Source organism: Mugil cephalus, chromosome 18 (genome assembly GCF_022458985.1).
Source record: "Mugil cephalus isolate CIBA_MC_2020 chromosome 18, CIBA_Mcephalus_1.1, whole genome shotgun sequence".
Taxonomy (NCBI): Eukaryota; Metazoa; Chordata; class Actinopteri; order Mugiliformes; family Mugilidae; genus Mugil; species Mugil cephalus.
Genome location: NC_061787.1, coordinates 2,895,769 through 2,915,945, shown reverse-complemented (window position 1 = coordinate 2,915,945; position 20,177 = coordinate 2,895,769). Strand labels below are relative to the sequence as shown.

Here is a 20,177-nt window from a genome sequence, read left to right as displayed (position 1 = left end):
TTCAGTTAGAAATGAGAAGGGAGCTGTGGTGAAGCAAAATGTTTTGGTAAATGGTCTTGTTTTTATATAACTTCTTTATACCTATTTGTATAAACCTTTTTATAGTCACAGTTACACATCTATCCATGTGTAACTATCTATACACACATTCACACTCTAGTGCCAGGCACTGGGAGAAACTGGGGGTTCAGTGTCATTTCAGCATGTGGTACATTCCAGGGACTGAACGCAGTCTGACATCATTTCCCTAAATGTTTCATCTTGGTTCAAAGTTTGAGACTGGAGCCTCATTAGTGGGTCATTAAAGTACCATTCACTGGAGAAAGAATACAGGATCAGAACAGATTCCTCCAGTGCCATGTGAGTATTGTTTCATTATCAGACTCTAGCCATATACTTATTATTATTGTTATGATTACACGTTTATGTCCTTTGCATTGTTGGAGAAGAAGATGGAGCCAGTGTGTTTGTATTGCTAATGTCGACTCTTTACTGGTGTACAATCGGTAAACACTGCTCGATATATGAATTTCTGCCCAAGAAATGGTCAATATGGATCATGGTGGATATAGAATTTTGCCCCAGCGTCTATTAGGGATCATAGTTCACCCCACTTTCATCCACTCATTCATTCATCTTCTGTAACTACTCTGTCATCTGTCCTAATCTTGAGTTGGCGCAGGTCACAATGAAAGGTTTGTCTGACAAGCAAACCAAAAGTAGAACATCTTTATCTGATGACAACATTTAATATTGCCTCCAAATCATGGGTCTAGCTTGGAAGCTCAATGTACCGGGTCTCACCTGATGCAGAAAAAAGTTGGTGATAGAAACTTGTGTCCACTCCAGATTGTCGACACAGACCTCAGAACAGTATCAGAATTGGTAAGGTCAACTGAGGAGGTTTGGAGATACAGACATTCGTGTTTGGCGAAATTCGACCAAAGTTTCAGTTTCCATTGTTGAAAGTGAAGCAGGAAGTGGAAGCACAAATGATCCAACTTACAAAAAAGACATAGCAGTTACTGAAATGAATTTGTTAACGAGGGAAGTAGAAATTAGTCACACTGGTGTAGGTTCCTGTGGGACCCAAACGCAGTACTATAAATTCTCCCAAAAGCCTCAAGATGAGATGATGAATGACCCCAGAGGAGCTGTCCAGTGCTGAAGTGACCTCTCCTTGTGTTAGCCTGGCATTAGAGAGGGGTCAGAGGAGCTGTCCAGTGCTGAAGTGACCTCTCCTTATGCCTGGTACAGTGCCAGGAGAGGCAGCGGTGCATGTAAACTAATAAAGGAAAGAGCTACTCTGAAATTTTAATGTAGAATAATTTGCTGAATTTTGGACCGATTTCAAGTGGTTTGATTTGTTAAAAATGTCACATATGTAGCCATGATACAGGGTGCTTGGATTTTTAAAAATGTTGGTTTTACCACCTAAATACAAATCATCACCTTACTAAAACATGTAATTTTTTGACAAAATATCATAGATTTATTCACAAGTACAATGTAAGTAAGGGATGATATATAGAGAGAAAGTTGTTGAAATAAACCCCAACAGGAAAGACAGAACATCGCAACACTGAAACAAGCAGCGTCCCTAGCAAAGGCCAGTTACCAGGAAAAACAGAGCTTAGACTGTAATTTATTGACTAGAACACAGGATCTAATAAACCTAATAATGATTAATGGTGGAATTATTTATTTGTAGATAATTCTTTATCTCTGGCTACTTTTCTCACATTTTTAAGTTTTCCCAAAGACAGAATTTTGATGAAGCAGGGGTTTTTCTAATAATTGTGGTTTTGGTCAATTCCCACTGTCAAATCTCCCTAGTTTAAAGACTAGGTTTAAAGATTTAATAATGACAAAATGTACAAAGACTTAAAAAGAATGAATGAATGATCAAATAAACAAAAAATGAAATCTTTAAAGGATTTAGAGAACAGTAAAGAGTGACAGAAATTAGTTAGACCAGATTAAAAATAAAATGGATTGACGATGCTTGTAAACACAATTTATTATTTGGTAAATGCTCTTGTTTTTTTCATCAGTTTCTGTGTTTGGTCAAGTTAGAACTTCCATGTGTCACTAACTAGTTCATTTACACAATGAACTCACCACAGACAATGGCATATCCTACATCTCAGTCAGTGAACTCACCACAGACAATGGCATATCCTACATTTCAGTCAGTGAACTCACCACAGGCAGGAAGTGTATGTATCCTAAAAACGTTTGGAGGTCCCTGAACTACCCACTGGATCTATGTATTTACTGGGAGAAGCAGCTCCTCAGTGGGTCAGTCTATTTCCTGGAAGCTTCCCACTGATTCTCAGAATGGACTGAGATACTGATGAGCTGCAGTTCCTCTAGAGACCACCAGGTGGTGATGTCTCCTCATCCACTCTGGGAATCCCTTCATTTCCTCTTTCCACAAATAAAGTCAGTTCAGTTTCAACAAGATGATCAGTTCCACTCTCCTAACATCAGTAATCTGAGACCCTTATGTCTTCAAAGGCTCAAGGTTCTGTTAAATGTTTAAAGTGTTAAGGTGGTATTAATATATTAAGGTGGTATTGAAATATTTTAACATGAGAAGCTGCCGACTGAACACTGGAAAGAAAACGTTCACATGTTTGAAGAGTTTCTAACTCAGTTTTCTAGAAGAATATTTAGTTGGAAGACTCTGAAGTCACTGACAGATTGAAACACCATCTACAGTACGTGCTCTGAAAGTCTGATGTGTGTTAACAGTGCGGACAAAATATTAGGAACATTTTCCTGTCTGATCCAGTCCAGCACAGCGCCACCAGCAGGCTGCAGTTCACCACTTTTCCTTGGACCTGAATAACTCTGAGAGTGCGTTCATCTCTGTTTCCAGTTTCTTCTGTTTGACTGTTAATATCTTGGAGACACTTTCAGCCTGAAATCATCTTCACTGATCAGAGCTTCACAAAATAAGACACAACATAAAGAAGATAGAAGAGAAACTAGATTTTTATCACGTTGTTCTTCAATCATTTCACATTTGTAGATCTTTATATATCAAACATTTCAGAATATTTCCTCCTTGTAGTGAGAATATTTTTGATGCTTTCTCAGTTTTGTGAGACGAAACTCAAAGTTGATGTGTGTTGTACTGTTGAAGGACTTCAGGGAACATTCTGATGATATTTGATGTGACTTTAAACACTAAACAAATATTGCAGCATGAAGTTGACGGTGGCAAAGAAAAAACTTTAGTTTAGTAGAGTTAAGTTTGATTATTTATTAGTTCTGTTACTGAGTATTTAGGATCAAAGTTGTTTTGGTCACAGAGCTCCCAGATGTTTAGAAGCAGTTCACCTGACACAGGTTTAACCAGTGGACAGTAGAGTGGATGGTGGGTTAGCATTTAGCATTGAGCTAAAACTGTCCATAAATGTAGTTCCTGGAATGAATCGTTCCTCTTTTCTCTGTAACGTCTGATCCAACCTTATAAATGATCAAGGACAGCACAGCAGCTGATACCAACTCTGGAAAGAGATCTGTAGAAGTGAACAAACAGATGAAGCTACTTTTATTTCGACACAGGGGTAATGGGGTAAAACAGCTGTTCACGTGGACTCCCAGGTCACAGTGGGATTCTTCAGCATTCAGATGGAGAAAGCAGCACAGGAACAGAACCAGAACAGAAGCAGACTCAGTCCAAAGAGACTGGTTAGCATCCAGCTGAGCAGCCTAGCGCTGCCTCCCTGCACAGCTGACAACAGGTCGACGTCACGTTGGTAGTAAAGTGGCATCAGGTGCGTTTGCATGCAGGTTCAGAGAAACAAGCAGTATTAGATTATATAAAATATAAAAATACAAAACAATAAAAAATACAAAAGAAAAAAAACAAAAATACAACATGCACAAAAAGTGTTTGAATGTATGTTTGATAAGGTGCATGTGTATGGTGAGGTGTTATATAGGTGTTACATACAACAATACAGTGTCTGTACTTGATATAATTATTTTATTGTGTTAAACAGTCGCATGCCATGTGGGAGGAACAATCTCCTCAGCCTGTTTATGGAGCAGGACTGAAGCTGCTCCTGTGCCCATTAATGTCACTGTGCAGTGGATGATCTGGATTGTCCATGATGGCTAAGAGCCTGTCCTTTGCTCTGCAACAGATGTTAGGCTGTCCTGCACTGTGCCAAAGACAGAGCCCACCTTCCTCACCAGCTTGTCCAAGTGTGAGGCGTCCTTCCTCTTAAGGCTGCTCCACCAGCACACTACTGCGTACAGGAGTTCACCTGCTACCACAGACTGGTAGAAGATCTATGGCAGCTTTTTGCAGATGTTGAAGGACGCCAGCCTTCAGGGGAAGTACAGATGGCTCTGTCCTTTACAGGCTCAGTGTGCGCCCTGGTTCGTCAACCATCTCCTTAGTCTTGGTGGTGTTAAGGGTAAGGTGGTTGGAATCACACCATGTGACAAAGTCCTCGATCAGTTCTCCTCCTGTTCACCCTTGACACAACCAACGATGGCCTTTTACAAATCACTCTTTTCTTTCTTCAGTTGATTTCTACAACATGTTCTTCATTCAAGTCTTCCTCCCTTAGAATCAGATCACTCTGAAGCATGTGTTGTTTCTCCTCTGCTTTAGTTTGGGATTCTCTTCATGTTTGATACTGACCTCATTGGTCTGGTTCCTCTCAGAACCAGACTGAAACACTGTTCTCTAATGACGTCCTGAATTTGCCTGAACAGTCTGATCCACGCCCAGAGATAAACTCACTGCCTGGAAATGTAGAGAGGAGGAGCTCACCTGAGCAGGAGATCAAGTTTCATGAGAACAGGGAGGGAACTCTGAGGCTGACAAAACAAACACAAACTGAAATGTGTTTGTGTTTGAGTTTCGGTGGTTTTGTGTGTGTCTCTTGAAAGACTTGTTGGACCTGTTCAGTTCACCTGACCAGGTGATCAGGGGCGGAGCAGTGAAAGTGAAAGTATTCAGTTAGTTTGTTCATTTTGATTCAGAGCAGAAGGAAGAAAACTGACAACTGAAGCAGGGTGAGTTCTATTTGTTTTTTTCTTCTTCTTGTTGACTGTAGAGAGAAAGCGAGTCAGAATTCAACAGTTTGATTCAACTGTTTAAAATAACGTGTGATTAATTAATTAATTTATCATTGTTGTTCTGCTGCTTTCATTAAATTGCATAGTTTGTTTTACTTCCTGTTCTCAGAGTGACTCTTGTGTTATGTCAATGTATTAAAGACCAGTCATCCACTTTTGTTTTATGTTATGTTGTGTTGTGTTGTGTTGTGTTGTGTTGTGTTGTGTTGTGTTGTGTTGTGTTGTGTTGCGTTATCTACCTGATAAACTTGGACTACTGTAACTGAAGTGTTTCTGATTTATCTCTCAGACTGACTAAAGGCCAGAAGATGGAGGAAGAGGAGGACAGAGAACCTGGGATAAACCTGTAGGATAAATTAAATTTTTATCTTCAATGTATATGGAGTCATCAGTAGAGCTACTTAAGCTTTTATCAGTGAGTGAAGAAACACGTTTGTTTCTGCAGGGGTCAGTACCACAGAGTCTACAGCATCCAGCTGTCTGTCTATGAAGAGTGACAGGTCTAAAGGTAATCCTCCAGTCTTCAGTGAAGAACCTGGACCCTCAGACACAAAGTAAGAGACTGTTTCTACTGTAAACTGACCTGATGGAAGATGATGATTTTAGGATGAAGCAGAAATGTTCTGCTGAAAGATTTATAGTCATGATGCAGATGTTTTAGTGCAGGTAGGTCAGATCCCAGTTGTAGAACCAGGAAGTACTGATGGTATTTCTGTGGTAAAACACTGAGAACATCCATTTCACAATGTCCACTCATCAATATTCAGATATATTTGTCCCAATGTTGAAGTGTGTACAGATTTCCAGCTGGGTACTAGTGGATGGATTGAACTGCAGTTTTCATCCTCCCATAGTCAGTGTGTAGCAACCAGCCAGTCATTTCATGGAGCCAAACCTCACTGTTTCCATGTCACATTTAATGTCAGTCTTATTGTTCAGGAGGAAGCTCCTCTAACATATCCTGTTCCTTTCACTCAAGTTAAAGCTTTGACTGTTTGTTCCATCATCATCACTCCATGAGTCTTCACTAAGTCACACTAACACGCTGCTGTTACACTCAAAGAATCCACTTTATTCTCATCATTTCAAAGATTCATTTCTGCATCACTCTTTTCTGTCTCCAGTTTCTAATTGATTTCTACAACATGTTCTTCATTCAAGTCTTCCTCCCTTAGAATCAGATCACTCTGAAGCATGTGTTGTTTCTCCTCTGCTTTAGTTTGGGATTCTCTTCATGTTTGATGCTCACCACATTGGTCTGGTTCCTCTCAGGGCAAGAGTGAAATACTGTTCTCTCATGATGTCCTGAATTTACCTGCACAGTCTGATCCAGCCCAGAGATAAACTCACTACATGGAAATGTAGAGAGGAGGAGCTCACCTGACCAGGTGATCAAGTTTTATGAGAACAGGGAGGGAACTCTGAGGCTGACAAAACAAACACACAGACCGACATGTGTGTGTGTGTTGGAGTCTTGGTGGTTTTGTGTTTGTCTCTTGAAATACTTTTTGGTCCTGATGAGGTCACCTGACCAGGTGATGAAGGGAGGAGCAGTGAAAGTGAAAGTGTTCAGTCAGTTTGTTCAGTTTGTTCATGTTGATTCAGATAGAAGGAGGAAAAGTAAACACTGAAGCAGGGTGAGTTATATTTGTAATATTTGTCTTTTTCTTCTTCTTGTGGACTGTAGAGAAAAGACGAGTCAGAATTCAAGAGTTTGATTCAACCATTGAAACCAATGTGTGATTAATTTATTAATTACTTGATAGTTGTCCTTTTGCTGCTTTCATTAACCTGTGTAGTTTGTTTTACTTTGTGTTCTCAGAATGACTCTTGTATTATGTCAATGTATTATAGACCAGTCATCCACTTTTGTTTCATTTTGTGTTGTGTTTTGTTGTTTTGTGTTGCGTTATCTACCTGATAAACTTGAACTACTCTAACTGAAGTGTTTCTGATTCATCTCTCAGACTGACTAAAGGCCAGAAGATGGAGGAAGAGGAGGACAGAGAACCTGGGATAAACCTGTAGGATAAATTAAATTCTTATCATCTTAGCTTAGCATAGCTTAGCTTCAATGTATATGGAGTCATCAGAAGAGCTACTTAAGCTTTTATCAGTGAGTGAAGAAACACGTTTGTTTCTGCAGGAGTCAGTACCACAGACACAGTACCACAGAGTCTACAGCATCCAGCTGTCTGTCTATGAAGAGTGACAGGTCTAAAGGTAATCCTCCAGTCTTCAGTGAAGAACCTGGAACCTCAGACACAAAGTAAGAGACAGTTTCTATTGTAAACTGACCTGATGGAAGATGATGATTTTAGGATGAAGCAGAAATGTTCTGCTGAAAGATTTATAGTCATGATGCAGATGTTTTTAGTGCAGGTAGGTCAGATCCTAGTCTGGGTTTTAGAACCATGAAGTAATGACAGTATTTCTGTAGTAAAACACCTGAGGACATCCATTTCAAAATGTCCACTCATCAATATTCAGATGTACTGGTATTGATGTTGAAGTGTGTAAAGATTTCCAGCTGGGTACTAGTGGATGGATTGAACTAAAGTTTTCTCATCCTCCCATAGTCAGTGTGTAGCAACCAGCCAGTATAGTTAGAATATGATCTTTATCTGATCAGTCCTCCCTATCAGTCCAGTTCACTGTCAGTAACACTTCTTAGATTCTTCTAAGCTCAGTTCAGACTGAACTAACTCAAGCTACAACAGTGAAGTACAGAATCAGCTCTCTTTGATGGAAGGTTTTTACTGTGAAGTCTCTGAAGGAAGTGTTGAGTTTTATATTAACAGCAAACAGCAGATAGATGACTCAGTGTTTAATAAGACAGATAGATAGGAAAAGCAGTTCATTGGTGTTGATGAAAGAAGTAGAGTTCAAATCAAAGGAAGTCAATTCAAACTTTTCCTGTTCTCTGTGAGCGTCTGGACAGTGATGTCAAGTATTCATATTTTTCACCAACAATGTGTAAATGTATTGACAGAGAGAGGAAGAGGAGTCATGTTTCTGTGGAGGAGCAGCTGTCCTGCTGTGCTTTGTGTCAGGACGTCCTGAAGTATCCAGTCTCTACCAGCTGTGGACACTGGTTCTGCAGACAGTGCATCACCTCATACTGGGACCAGTCTGCTTCATCAGGACACTCCTCCTGTCCCCAGTGTGGACAAAGATCCAGAACAAGTAAGACTGTGCATTTGTCATAACTAATCTTTGTTAGTTACTGCTGATATAACTTAATCTGTTCCTGTTGTAACCGACCAGTAAGAGGCTTTTATTGCGGAACAGCCAGAGGAAATGTTTGTTATCCGATTAGCAGTATTTTGTTGGTAATTCAGATAAAAACAAGAGATGAACATATGTTCATCTCTTTAATGGATCAGTCTTATGTATTACAGAAAGGGAGGAACAACCACAGAGCTGCAGACAAGCTGCTGTCAATCAAACACTGATATGCCCTCTTAGAGGCTGATGCAACAAAAAATGTTTCTAATACTTCTAAAACATTCTAACTCTAAAAAATAGTTATTATGACAAGAAGTAAAATGATTCACAAGTCAGTTTTCTGTTTTTTGTGGCTTCAAACAGGGATGACTGTTTTCTTTCTGTCTCTTGTTTGTTCTTCTTTCCAGATGATGTTGGTCTGCAGAAGATTTTAGATGAACATAAGATCAGTGTGAGGAGGAGATGTGAAGATGTGACTGAAGGAACTGATGTAAGAGGAAGAGGAACCCTCCTCAACAGGATCTACACTGAGCTCTACATCACAGAGGGACAGAGTGAAGAGGTTAATACCCAACATGAGGTGAAGCAGCTTGAGACAGCTTCCAAGATGAAGGCCCTCCATGACACTCCAATCAGGTGCCACGACATCTTTAAAGCCTTACCTGACCAACAGAGACACATCAGACTGGTTCTGACCTACGGCGTCGCTGGTGTTGGAAAAACCTTCTCAGTGCAGAAGTTCACTCTGGACTGGGCAGAGGGTTTGGAAAACCAAGATGTCAGTGTGGTGATTGTGCTTTCGTTCAGGGAGCTGAACTTGATCAAAGATGAGCAGTACAGTCTTCTCAGGCTGCTCCATGTTTTCCATCCAACATTACAGAAGGTCACAGCAGAGCAGCTGGCTGTCTGGAAACTTTTGTTCATCTTTGACGGCCTGGATGAAAGCAGACTTTCACTGGACTTCAACAACAGTGAAGTTGTGTCTGATGTCACACAGAAGGCATCAGTCAACGTGCTGCTGACAAACCTCATCAAGGGGAACCTGCTTCCCTCGGCTCTGGTCAGGATCAGTTCCAGACCTGCAGCAGCCAATCAGATCCCTCCTACATGTGTTGACAGGGTAACAGAAGTACGAGGCTTCACTGACCCCCAGAAGGAGGAGTACTTCAGGAAGAGGTTCAGTGATGAAGAGCTGTCCAGCAGAATCATCTCCCACATCAAGACGTCCAGGAGCCTCCACATCCTGTGTGGAGTCCCAGTCTTCTGCTGGATCACTGCTACAGTTCTGGAGCACATGTTGACTACAGAGCAGAGAGGAGAGCTGCCCAAGACCCTGACTGACATGTACTCACACTTTGTGACGGTTCAGACAAAGAGGAAGAAGAACAAGTACCATGAGGGACATGAGACAAGTCAACAGGAGCTGATGGAGGCTGACAGGGAAGTTCTTCTGAAGCTGGGGAGGCTGGCATTTGAACATCTGGAGGAAGGAAACATCATGTTCTACCAAGAAGACCTGGAGCGCTGTGGTCTGGATGTGACAGAGGCCTCAGTGTACTCAGGAGTTTGCACAGAGATCTTCAAAAGAGAGAGTGTGATCTTCCAGAAATCAGTCTACTGCTTTATTCATCTGAGTGTTCAGGAGTTTCTGGCTGCAGTCTACATGTTCCACTGTTACACCAACAGGAAGACAGAGGTTCTGAAGAACTTCCTGGGGAGATACCACTGGGTCTTCACAAAGTCTCTGGATGACTTCCTGTATGGAGCCATGAAGAAATCCCTGGAGAGTAAAAATGGTCACCTGGACCTGTTTGTTCGCTTCCTTCATGGCCTCTCTCTGGAGTCCAACCAGAGACTCTTAGGAGGTCTGCTGGGTCAGACAGAGAACCGTCCAGAAATCATCCAGAAAGTCATCAATAAGCTGAAGAAGATGAGGAACAGAAAAATGTCTCCTGACAGAAGCATCAACATCTTCCACTGTCTGATGGAGATGAACGACCTCTCAGTTCATCAGGAGATCCAAGAGTTCCTGAAGTCAAAGAACAGATCAAAGAAGGAACTCTCTGAGATCCACTGCTCAGCTCTGGCCTACATGCTGCAGATGTCAGAGGAGGTTCTGGATGAGTTGGACCTGAAGAAGTACAACACATCAGATCAGGGACGACGGAGACTGATCCCAGCTGTGAGGAACTGCAGAAAGGCTCAGTGAGTCCTGATCATTAACAGAATCAATCAGATGATCACCTCACTCTGTTTCATACTCATTCAGTCTGGATCTAGAATGAAAATGACCTGATTTTATAACAGATTTATATGTTTTCTAATCACAGATTTAGTGGACGTGGACTCTCAGAAACTCAATGTGAAGTTGTGTCCTCAGCTCTGAAGTCCAACCCTTCCTATCTGACAGAGCTGGACATGAGTGATAATGACCTGAACAATTCAAGAGTGAAGCATCTGTGTGCTGGACTGGAGAGTCCAAACTGTAGACTGGAGACTCTGAGGTCAGTTCACTGACCGGAGCTGTTGGAGGTTTTCTTTATTTATTTCCTTTAAATCATTGACTGTCAAATGTTCTTCAGTTGATAAATGTTCACGTTTATGTTGAGTCGTCTTATTTATTACAATCATGGCCTTTGGTCTTCAAACAACAAGTCCTGGTAAATATGTTGCAACACCCATTTCCTTCTCTACTGATGATAAAAACTAAATACACAGTCACAGACTGTTACTGATGTTGTTGAGTCAGACTGATAGAAGGCTGCTGCTCTGAGTCACCATGAAACACATCATATATTTAATTGGAGCTCAATTTTATTCTTCATTCAGATTGGAGAGCTGCAGTTTGTCAGAGATCAGCTGTGATTATCTGGTCTCAGCTCTGAAGTCCAACCCCTCCCATCTGAAACATCTGGATCTGAGTGACAACAGTCTGAAGAATTCAGGAGTGAAGCAGCTGTGTGGTTTTCTGGAGAGTCCAGACTGTAGACTGGAGACTCTGAGGTCAGTTCACTGTCTGTTACTGTTGTAGATCTGATATGTTTAATCAACAACTGAATCTAATTCATCTTCATCCAAAACTTTCCTCCATAAATCTGTAAATGTTCTTTAGTTCAAGTCGAGTGTTTGTAGCAGAAACTGTAGAAATTGTTAAAGTCAATGAGGCTTAAAGGCTGTTAGGACACAGTAATGTTGAGCTGAACATTTAAAACCTTAAACATTTAATAACATCTTTTATTCTTTATTCAGTTTGAAGCGCTGCTGGTTGTCAGAGATCAGCTGTGATTCTCTTGTCTCAGCTCTGAAGTCCAACCCCTCCCATCTGAAACATCTGGACCTGAGAGGAAACTTCCTGAAGGATTCAGATGGGAAACAGATTCATGATCTTGTGGAGAGTCCAGACTATAAACTGGAGACTCTGAGGTCAGACTCCATGTTTTCTTTGTGTGCTGAGATGAACATGATGGTAAAGTTGTGGTGACATCAGGCTGATATTCTACTGATCCACACTGAGGATCTTCATAATAAAGTCTGGTTTCTTCTTCTGTGGTTTAGTCCATTGACTGTGGCAGAGCCATGTTGAGCTCCACATTTCAAAGCTTCATAGAAGAAGAAAAATCCTCCACTGGATGATTGACTCTGAAACTCTGACACTCTTCATTTCCACCTTAAAGTCTGTCAGACATTTAGAACAGAACTAAAATCATTTCCACCACATCAGACTGGAACTAATAAATGTTCAGTATCTGCTTGTGGAGTCTAGTGATGATTATAGTGACATATTCAAAGTAAACAGCATCAATGCTCCAGAAAATGAGACTTTGTTTGAATTCATCCTGACGAGTTTGTTTTCTTTAAAACTTGAGAATCTTCAGTGGAATCAGAAATAAATTTATCTGCACAACATGAGTTTGTAGAAATGAAGCCTCTGGTGGAGCTGTCAGAGTTCAGAGCTGAAGTCACTACATCTTTATGTTGTCATTAATATTAATGAGAGTTCTTCTTCACTTGTTCTGTTTGACTGTTTAAAGCTGCTTCCTGTTGGCTTCAGATGTTTGAAGTTTCCATTTTATAAACTTGTTCATTCTGAATCTTTAGCTCTGAACACATGATGGAACTCTGAGTGACTTCAAGCAGGAACTTTGTAAACTCACATCTTTTATTCTTTATCCAGACTGGAGGACTTCAGTGGTTCAGAGATCAGCTGTGATCCTCTGGTCTCAGCTCTGAAGTCCAACCCCTCCCATCTGAAACATCTGAACCTGAGTAACAACAACCTGAATTATTCAGATGTGAAGCAGCTTCTTGATCTTGTGAAGAGTCCAGACTATAAACTGGAGACTCTGAGGTCAGTCTCCATGTTTTCTTTGTGTGGTGAGATGAATATGATGGCAATGTTGTGGTGACATCAAGCTGATATTCTACTGATCCACACTGAGGATCTTCATGGTAAAGTCAGGTTTCTTCTTCTGTGGTTTAGTCCATTGACTGTGGCAGAACCTTGTTGAGCTCCACACTTCAAAGCTTCATAGCAGAAGAAAAATCCTCCATTGGATGATTGACTCTGAAAATCTCCACCTTTCATTTTATTTTTTCAAATTAAAGGAGAAGCAATGAAAAACTGTAGATAAAATCCACACACCTGCAGAAGCTCCCATTTAAACTTTTATTGTCATGACGTTTCAGACCAGCAGGTCCTTCAGATGAATGAAGAAACATACAGAAGATGCCAGCTTAAACACCCAACATGCATCTCTCTCTTTCTCCCTCCCTGCCTCTCTCTGTAAAGAAACAGTTTTTTGAGGCAAATAGCCTGCTATCAGTACAGAGAACAAACATAAATCTAAAATACACATAAATTAAATCTTTATATAATGATCGTCCAGCATATATCTATAAGGAATAATCCCACAACCATACACATGAATATATGTATACGCGCATATGGATAACACACATGAAAATAACTTCCTACAAACATAGGGATAAGTATAATACATTGCATGGTGTTATCAAATTTCCAAGAAGAAGACTTTGGTAAAACACTGTCATTTGGAGGAGACACCACTTTGATTAAGATGAAAGGAACAAAACATCTTCAACATTTTTTCAGCACTGAACATGTTATTTCAAGAAGGAACTTTCTGAACTCACACTTTTTATTCTTTTTTCAGATTGGAGAGCTGCAGTTTGTCAGAGATCAGCTGTTATTATCTGGTCTCAGCTCTGAAGTCCAACCCCTCCCATCTGAAACATCTGGACCTGAGTTACAACAACCTGAAGGATTCAGAAGTGAAGCAGCTGTGTGGTTTTCTGGAGAGTCCAGACTGTAGACTGGAGACTCTGAGGTCAGTTCACTGTCTGTTACTGTTGTAGATCTGATATGTTTAATAACCAACTGAATCTAATTCATCTTCATCCACAACTTTATTGTTCCTCAAACTGAAGACGAGTCCAGACCCATTTCAGTAAGTGCAAAGCCGGCCCAAGTCTCCATGGGGCCCTAAGCAAAATTTGATTTTTGCTTTGGGCCGTCTAGTTTTGCCCATTGTATTGATTGTTGATCATGCACACACCTACTATAACTCATTGCAGCTCTGATTTTCCTATTGTTAGTCTGACATGTTTTTACCATGTATGTGTTACATGTTGAAATGATGCTGTCATTTCATGTGTTAATGAAGTTTATATCTGTTGCAACTCGGCAGGAAGGACAGCCAAAACTACTCTGAATCAGTTAAAATGTACAAACATTATAATTTTTTATTTATTACTTATTTCCAACAAATTGCAACAGCAATGTGCAAAAATAATTTATAGTGCAATAACACGGATAAAGTGCAACAACAAATAAAATGACTTAGATGTATAAAAATAATAATAGGAATAAATAATAAATAATGACATAAATGAACAGAGTTCTCTGAAATAAGGGAACAAATGGTTTAAAAACCAAATATTAAGACGAGTAATTAGGTCTTAAAACTATGCAAATTTATTGAGGAAAAGATTTTGTAAAAAAAAAAAAGAAAAAAAGAAAAAAAAAATACCTTAATCCACACATTTCCCTTTTTTCAATGCTCTTCCTCAACACTCCACCCACTTGTTAAAACTTGAGCTTCCTGGAGGCAAAGTCATTCATGACATCACTGTAACAAATCTGAAAGCCAACTTTGTTGTTAATAGTCCAGTCCACTCTGTCTTTCTTGTGCCATGGAAGCTCCACTCTGCAGATGCAACAGTCACAGGGAGAGTTCAGGCTGTCCATAGAGCTACCCATCAGTGGACACAGCGGACAGTTCAAGGGACAGTGAGACAGAGTCCTGTAGAGGATGGAGATGGACCTAAGATCAAAAACATACATGCACATACACATATATTAATGAGGTACATTGACTAAACCAATTTCCCTTTGCGTGTAATTCTTCCTATACATAGTAATGAAATGTATACTGTATGGTGACAGCCTATCCCTTATCTGATGCATTAGCCACAGTTGAGCCTGAGCATGGACTTGTACGAGGCTGATTCTGTGCCTCCAAAGAACTGCAACAGTGTCTTGGTCGGATTTCACATGAGTTGTAGAAAGTACATGTTTATTTTGCTTACATAAATTACCATGCTCTGCAGCAAACAACATATCTTAAACTTAGAGGTGTAACAGCACATACAAGTCACGTTTGATAGCACAACCTATTGCTAAATAACGTTACCGCGCTTACTAGCACGTTTAATGATTGCTATCAAACTTCAACAAAAACTCTGTTTTGAAGCCAAAAAAGCAGAAATTTATAGGGGCAACCCTGACAATCAACACAATCACAGTTAAATCTCAGTATCACACAATTACAAGTACAAACACAAACACGTTAGCATGAACATTAAGCTATTTAACCGGACAATTAAAAGATACATTTCTATAGATTTTAACTGCTACAAAAATCTCTTTGATAAACATTCCATTACCAAGACAAATCTTTAACTTGGCGTTTTGTCCTCTTCCTATACCTATGCCCTGAAGGATATTTCCATTTTTGCAACAGTTTTGCCATAAACTACCTGCACTTTGGATGCACAGTGCGCAGTGCATGACAGGAGGCCACATTAGTGGTGCAACAGAGCATTAACATTTGAGACACACAAAGAATGATTGGGCCTACATCAGCAGGTCCACTCTGTTGAGATAAAATTGTGTTTCGTACAATAATATAGCTGTGGTCATATAGAAACCATCACTTATACATGCAAAAACAAATAAATTAACTGATGAATTAAATAAAATACTTGGTTGATTGTTTTTGGGGCCCCCTTATGCCTTGGGCCATCTCTGAGTAAGTGTATAATGTTGATGCTTCATTCCTGGTCAACACACACAGATGAGATCATGTGTTCAGATGAAGGTCATACATGATGAAGATTCACAATAACGCAAGAACAAAGTCACTCAAACATGTCTGAGGAGATTTAATCTACATCTTTTATTCTTTATACAGATTGAACAGCTGCAGTTTGTCAGAGATCAGCTGTGGTTCTCTGGTCTCAGCTCTGAAGTCCAACCCCTCCCATCTGAAACATCTAAACCTGAGTAACAACAACCTGCAGGATTCAGGAGTGAAGCAGCTGTGTGGTTTTCTGGAGAGTCCAGACTGTAGACTGGAGACTCTGAGGTCAGTTCACTGTCTGTTACTGTTTTAGATCTGATATGTTTAATCGCCAACTGAATCTAATTCATCTTCATCCACAACTTTCCTCCATAAATCTGTAAATGTCCTTTAGTTCAAGACGAGTGTTTGAAGCAGAAACTGTATACACTTTTTTTTTCAATTCATGTATTTTTATAATTCTGTAAATAACGTGTATACAGTAGATTGTGTTTTTCCTGTTATATATAGTATGTATGGTGTTGAGTACCTGTACATTGCTGCTACAATCTATCTATCTATCTATCTATCTATCTATCTATCTATCTATCTATCTATCTATCTATCTATCTATCTATCTATCTATCTATCTATCTATCTATCTATCTATCTATCTATCTATCTATCTATCTATCTATCTATCTATCTATCTATCTATCTATCTATCTATCTATCTATCTATCTATCTAGCTATCTATCTGTTAGTTGTTAAAGTCAATGAAGCTTAAAGGCTGTTAGGACACAGTAATGTTGAGCTTAACATTTAAAACCTGAACACATCTGATCAATTATTCAATATTGAATATTTTGTATTCAGATTGAAGAGCTGCAGGTTGTCAGACAGCTTCTGTTATTCTCTGGTCTCATCTCTGAAGTCCAACCCCTCCCATTTGAAACATCTGGACCTGAGAGACAACTATAGTCTGAAGGATTCAGGAGTGAAGCAGCTGTGTGGTTTTCTGGAGAGTCCAGACTGTAGACTGGAGACTCTGAGGTCAGTTCACTGTCTGTTACTGTTGTAGATCTGATATGTTTAATCACCAACTGAATCTAATTCATCTTCATCCACAACTTTCCTCCATAAATCTGTAAATGTCCTTTAGTTTAAGATGAGTGTTTGTAGCAGAAACTGGAGAAAATGTTAAAGTCAATGAAGCTTAAAGGCTGTTAGGACACAGTGATGTTGAGCTGAACATTTAAAACCTGAACACATCTGATTGAATTATTCATGATTTAATCTACATCTTTTATTCTTTATACAGATTGAGATACTGCAGTTTGTCAGAGATCAGCTGTGATTCTCTGGTCTCAGCTCTGAAGTCCAACCCCTCCCATCTGAAAAATCTGGACCTAAGTGACAACAACCTGAAGGATTCAGATGTGAAGCAGCTTCTTGATCTTGTGGAGAGTCCAGATTATAAACTGGAGACTCTGAGGTGAGTAGAGGGTTCCGGTCAGTCCATGCTGCTTTCATCAGTATCGTCCTAAACACAGTTAGTATCAAAGATACAGTGTTTCCTGTAAACCTGCAGCTTCTCAGTGAAGCTGTGAGAGGAGAATGGAGACAGGCTTCACAACTGATCACAGCTCTGAGATCAGTCTGACTGAAGCCTGCACATCACAGAAGCAGCATTACATTTAGTAACCATGAGTTTCTCAGTCAGCTGATCTTTGTTTCCATGGAGCAGCATTAAATCCATCACTAAAGTGTTGGTGCAGTAATAAAGCGTTCAGGACTCTCAGCAGTTTCTTAGTGAAATCTGCAGAGGAAACAGACTTGATGCTAAAAGTCTCTGCAGGTCTGTGTGTGTGTTCACTCCAACACGTTAACATGAAGCTGAAAGGAAGCTGGCTGAGCTCCACAGCTGCTCCACTGCTGCTCTGAACAGGACTCAAGTCCCTGCTGCTCTTTCTACTGGATCTGATGATGAAGGGAAACACTCCTTCACCTCCTCTCTTCTTTCTCCTCCTCTCTACAGGTGGAAGTGATGATAAAGAGGAGGGTGTGTGGTGTGAGAGGATGAGCTGTGTCCTGATGATCCAGAGGTTGAAGCAGCAGCAGCTTGTGTGGACAGAGACTCTGACTGCAGATAAATGCTGATGTTGATGAAGAAGTGAGCAGCTCAGTCACAAACATTCTTCTCCCAATGATGCAGCCAGTGTTCAGTTTCTCTCACTCAGCAGATACATGTGTTTGTGCTCCTGCTGCTCTATGGACTCAACTGAGTCAACATCAGTCTCAGATCAGTGACATTTTATATTTCTTTGTCATAACGGCAGCGTAATGTAACAAGCTAATCACTGATCTCAATAGTTTCTGTTAAATGCCATTAATGTCTAAATGCACCACAACATAGACAAAATTATTCTATTCTCTTTATTCATTATACAAATGCATTGTATTCTGTACAGTAACACAATCACAACAAGTAACTGTTTAATCCCAAATCTCTTTCTCGTTGTGAGTAGTTTTGAATAAACAACATCTCTTTGTAATCTATGTTATAGACATTAGCCTAACTTGCCTTTATGAAAAGAAATATATTAGACATCATGTTAAAACAAACTAAACAAACAAGACATTATGCTTGGAAAATGCTGGATTCTGTCCCTGATTTAAAGTGATCGCTACATAAGTCCATCCCGTTTCTTGAGGGATCTCCCCACTCCGTTTTCTCTTTTTATTGCATTAACCCACATCTGTCATATAACATGATCTTTGGGAATCCTATGAAACGATTTCCACTTTGCTTGTTCCCTACAGTTTTAATGTTAATTAGTTAGTTGCTCACAGTTGTCAACTGAATAGTTTATAGAGAAGCTCACTTTCCCGCCGATATGGCGCCAACTGATGTCAGCTCACAGAGTTCTATAGGCAGCCAACATGAGCATCGCTTTATTCTGGTTATTATTTACTTTAAGGCTGGAAGCTTTAACTAAACACTTTGGGTTTTACGCCTCTTCTTAATCTGTAGATTATATTGTTATCTTGGCCTCTTGTTATTTTTAAATTGTAAATGATTTGCAAAACATCTCAATGAAAAGAGAATAAATAATAAAATCTTTCCTGATTTCCTTCAATTTAAACTAAATACTCCACAAATTATCCTGCAGTGGCTCCACCCAGCTGCTTTGGATGTCAGGATGAAGTGAATTTTTATTGTTGGAACAAGAAGGGAAACATTAGGAAAAGTTACAGCATGAAAACCACTACTGTAGACACACAGTGTCATATTTAATGTTTTATACGTGTAGTTCAAATCAATTCAGTTAGAAATGAGAAGGGAGCTGTGGTGAAGCACAATGTTTTGGTAAATGGTCTAGTTATTATATAACTTCTTTATACCTATTTGTATAAACCTTTTTATAGTCACAGTTACACATCTGTCCATTCACACACACAAGCACACACATTCACACTCTAGTGCCATGAACTGGGAGAAACTGGGGGTTCAGTGTCACTTCAACATGTGTTACGTTCTGGAGATCGAACCCAGTCTGCAATCATTTCCCTAAAGGTTTCATCTTGGTTCACAGTTTGAGACTGGAGCCTCATTAGTGGGTCATTAAAGTACCATTCACTGGAGAAAGAATACAGGATCAGAACAGATTCCTCCAGTCCCATGTGAGTATTGGTTCATTAACAGACTCTAGCCATATACTTATTATTATTGTTATGATTACATGTTTATGTCCTTTGCATTGTGGGAGAAGAAGATGGAGCCAGTGTGTTTGTGTTACTAATGTCAACTCTTTACTGGTGTACAATCGGTAAACACTGCTCGATATATGAATTTCTGCCAAAGAAATGGTCAATTTGGATCATGGTGGATATAGAATTTTGCCCCAGCGTCTATTAGGGATCATAGTTCACCCCACTTTCATCCACTCATTCATTCATCTTCTGTAACTACTCTGTCATCTGTCCTAATCTTGACTTGACACAGGTCCCAGTGACAGGTTGGTCTGACAAGCAAACCAAAAGTAGAACATCTTTATCTGATGACAACATTTAATATTGCCTCCAAATCATGGGTCTAGCTTGGAAGCTCAATGTACCGGGTCTCATCTTTTGCAGAAAAACGTTGGTGATAGAAACTTGTGTCCACTCCAGATTGTCGACGCAGACCTCAGAAGAGTATCAGAATTGGTAAGGTCAACTGAGGAGGTTTGGAGATACAGACGTTCTTCGTGTTCGGCAAAATTTCGACCAAAGTTTCAGTTGCCATTGTTGAAAGTGAAGCAGGAAGTGGAAGCACAAATGACCCAACTTGCAAAAAAGACATAGCAGTTACTCAAATGAATTTGTTACAGAGGGAAGTAGAAATTAGTCACACTGGTGTAGGTTCCTGTGGGACCCAAACGCAGTACTATAAATTCTCCTAAAAGCCTCAAGATGAGATGATGAATGACCCCAGAGGA

General features: G+C 39.9%; 1 protein-coding gene across 1 annotated transcript; it reads left to right on the top strand.

Moving 5' to 3' along the window:
- Positions 1-9,238: 9,238 nt before the first annotated feature.
- On the top strand, positions 9,239-11,718 carry LOC124995968 (protein NLRC3-like; the record flags this gene model as incomplete). Its single annotated transcript, XM_047568749.1, has 5 exons — positions 9,239-10,539; positions 10,665-10,838; positions 11,164-11,337; positions 11,584-11,636; positions 11,693-11,718. Coding segments are annotated over 5 exons (1,728 nt in total), but the record flags the coding sequence as incomplete, so codon positions are not given.
- Positions 11,719-20,177: the final 8,459 nt, after the last annotated feature.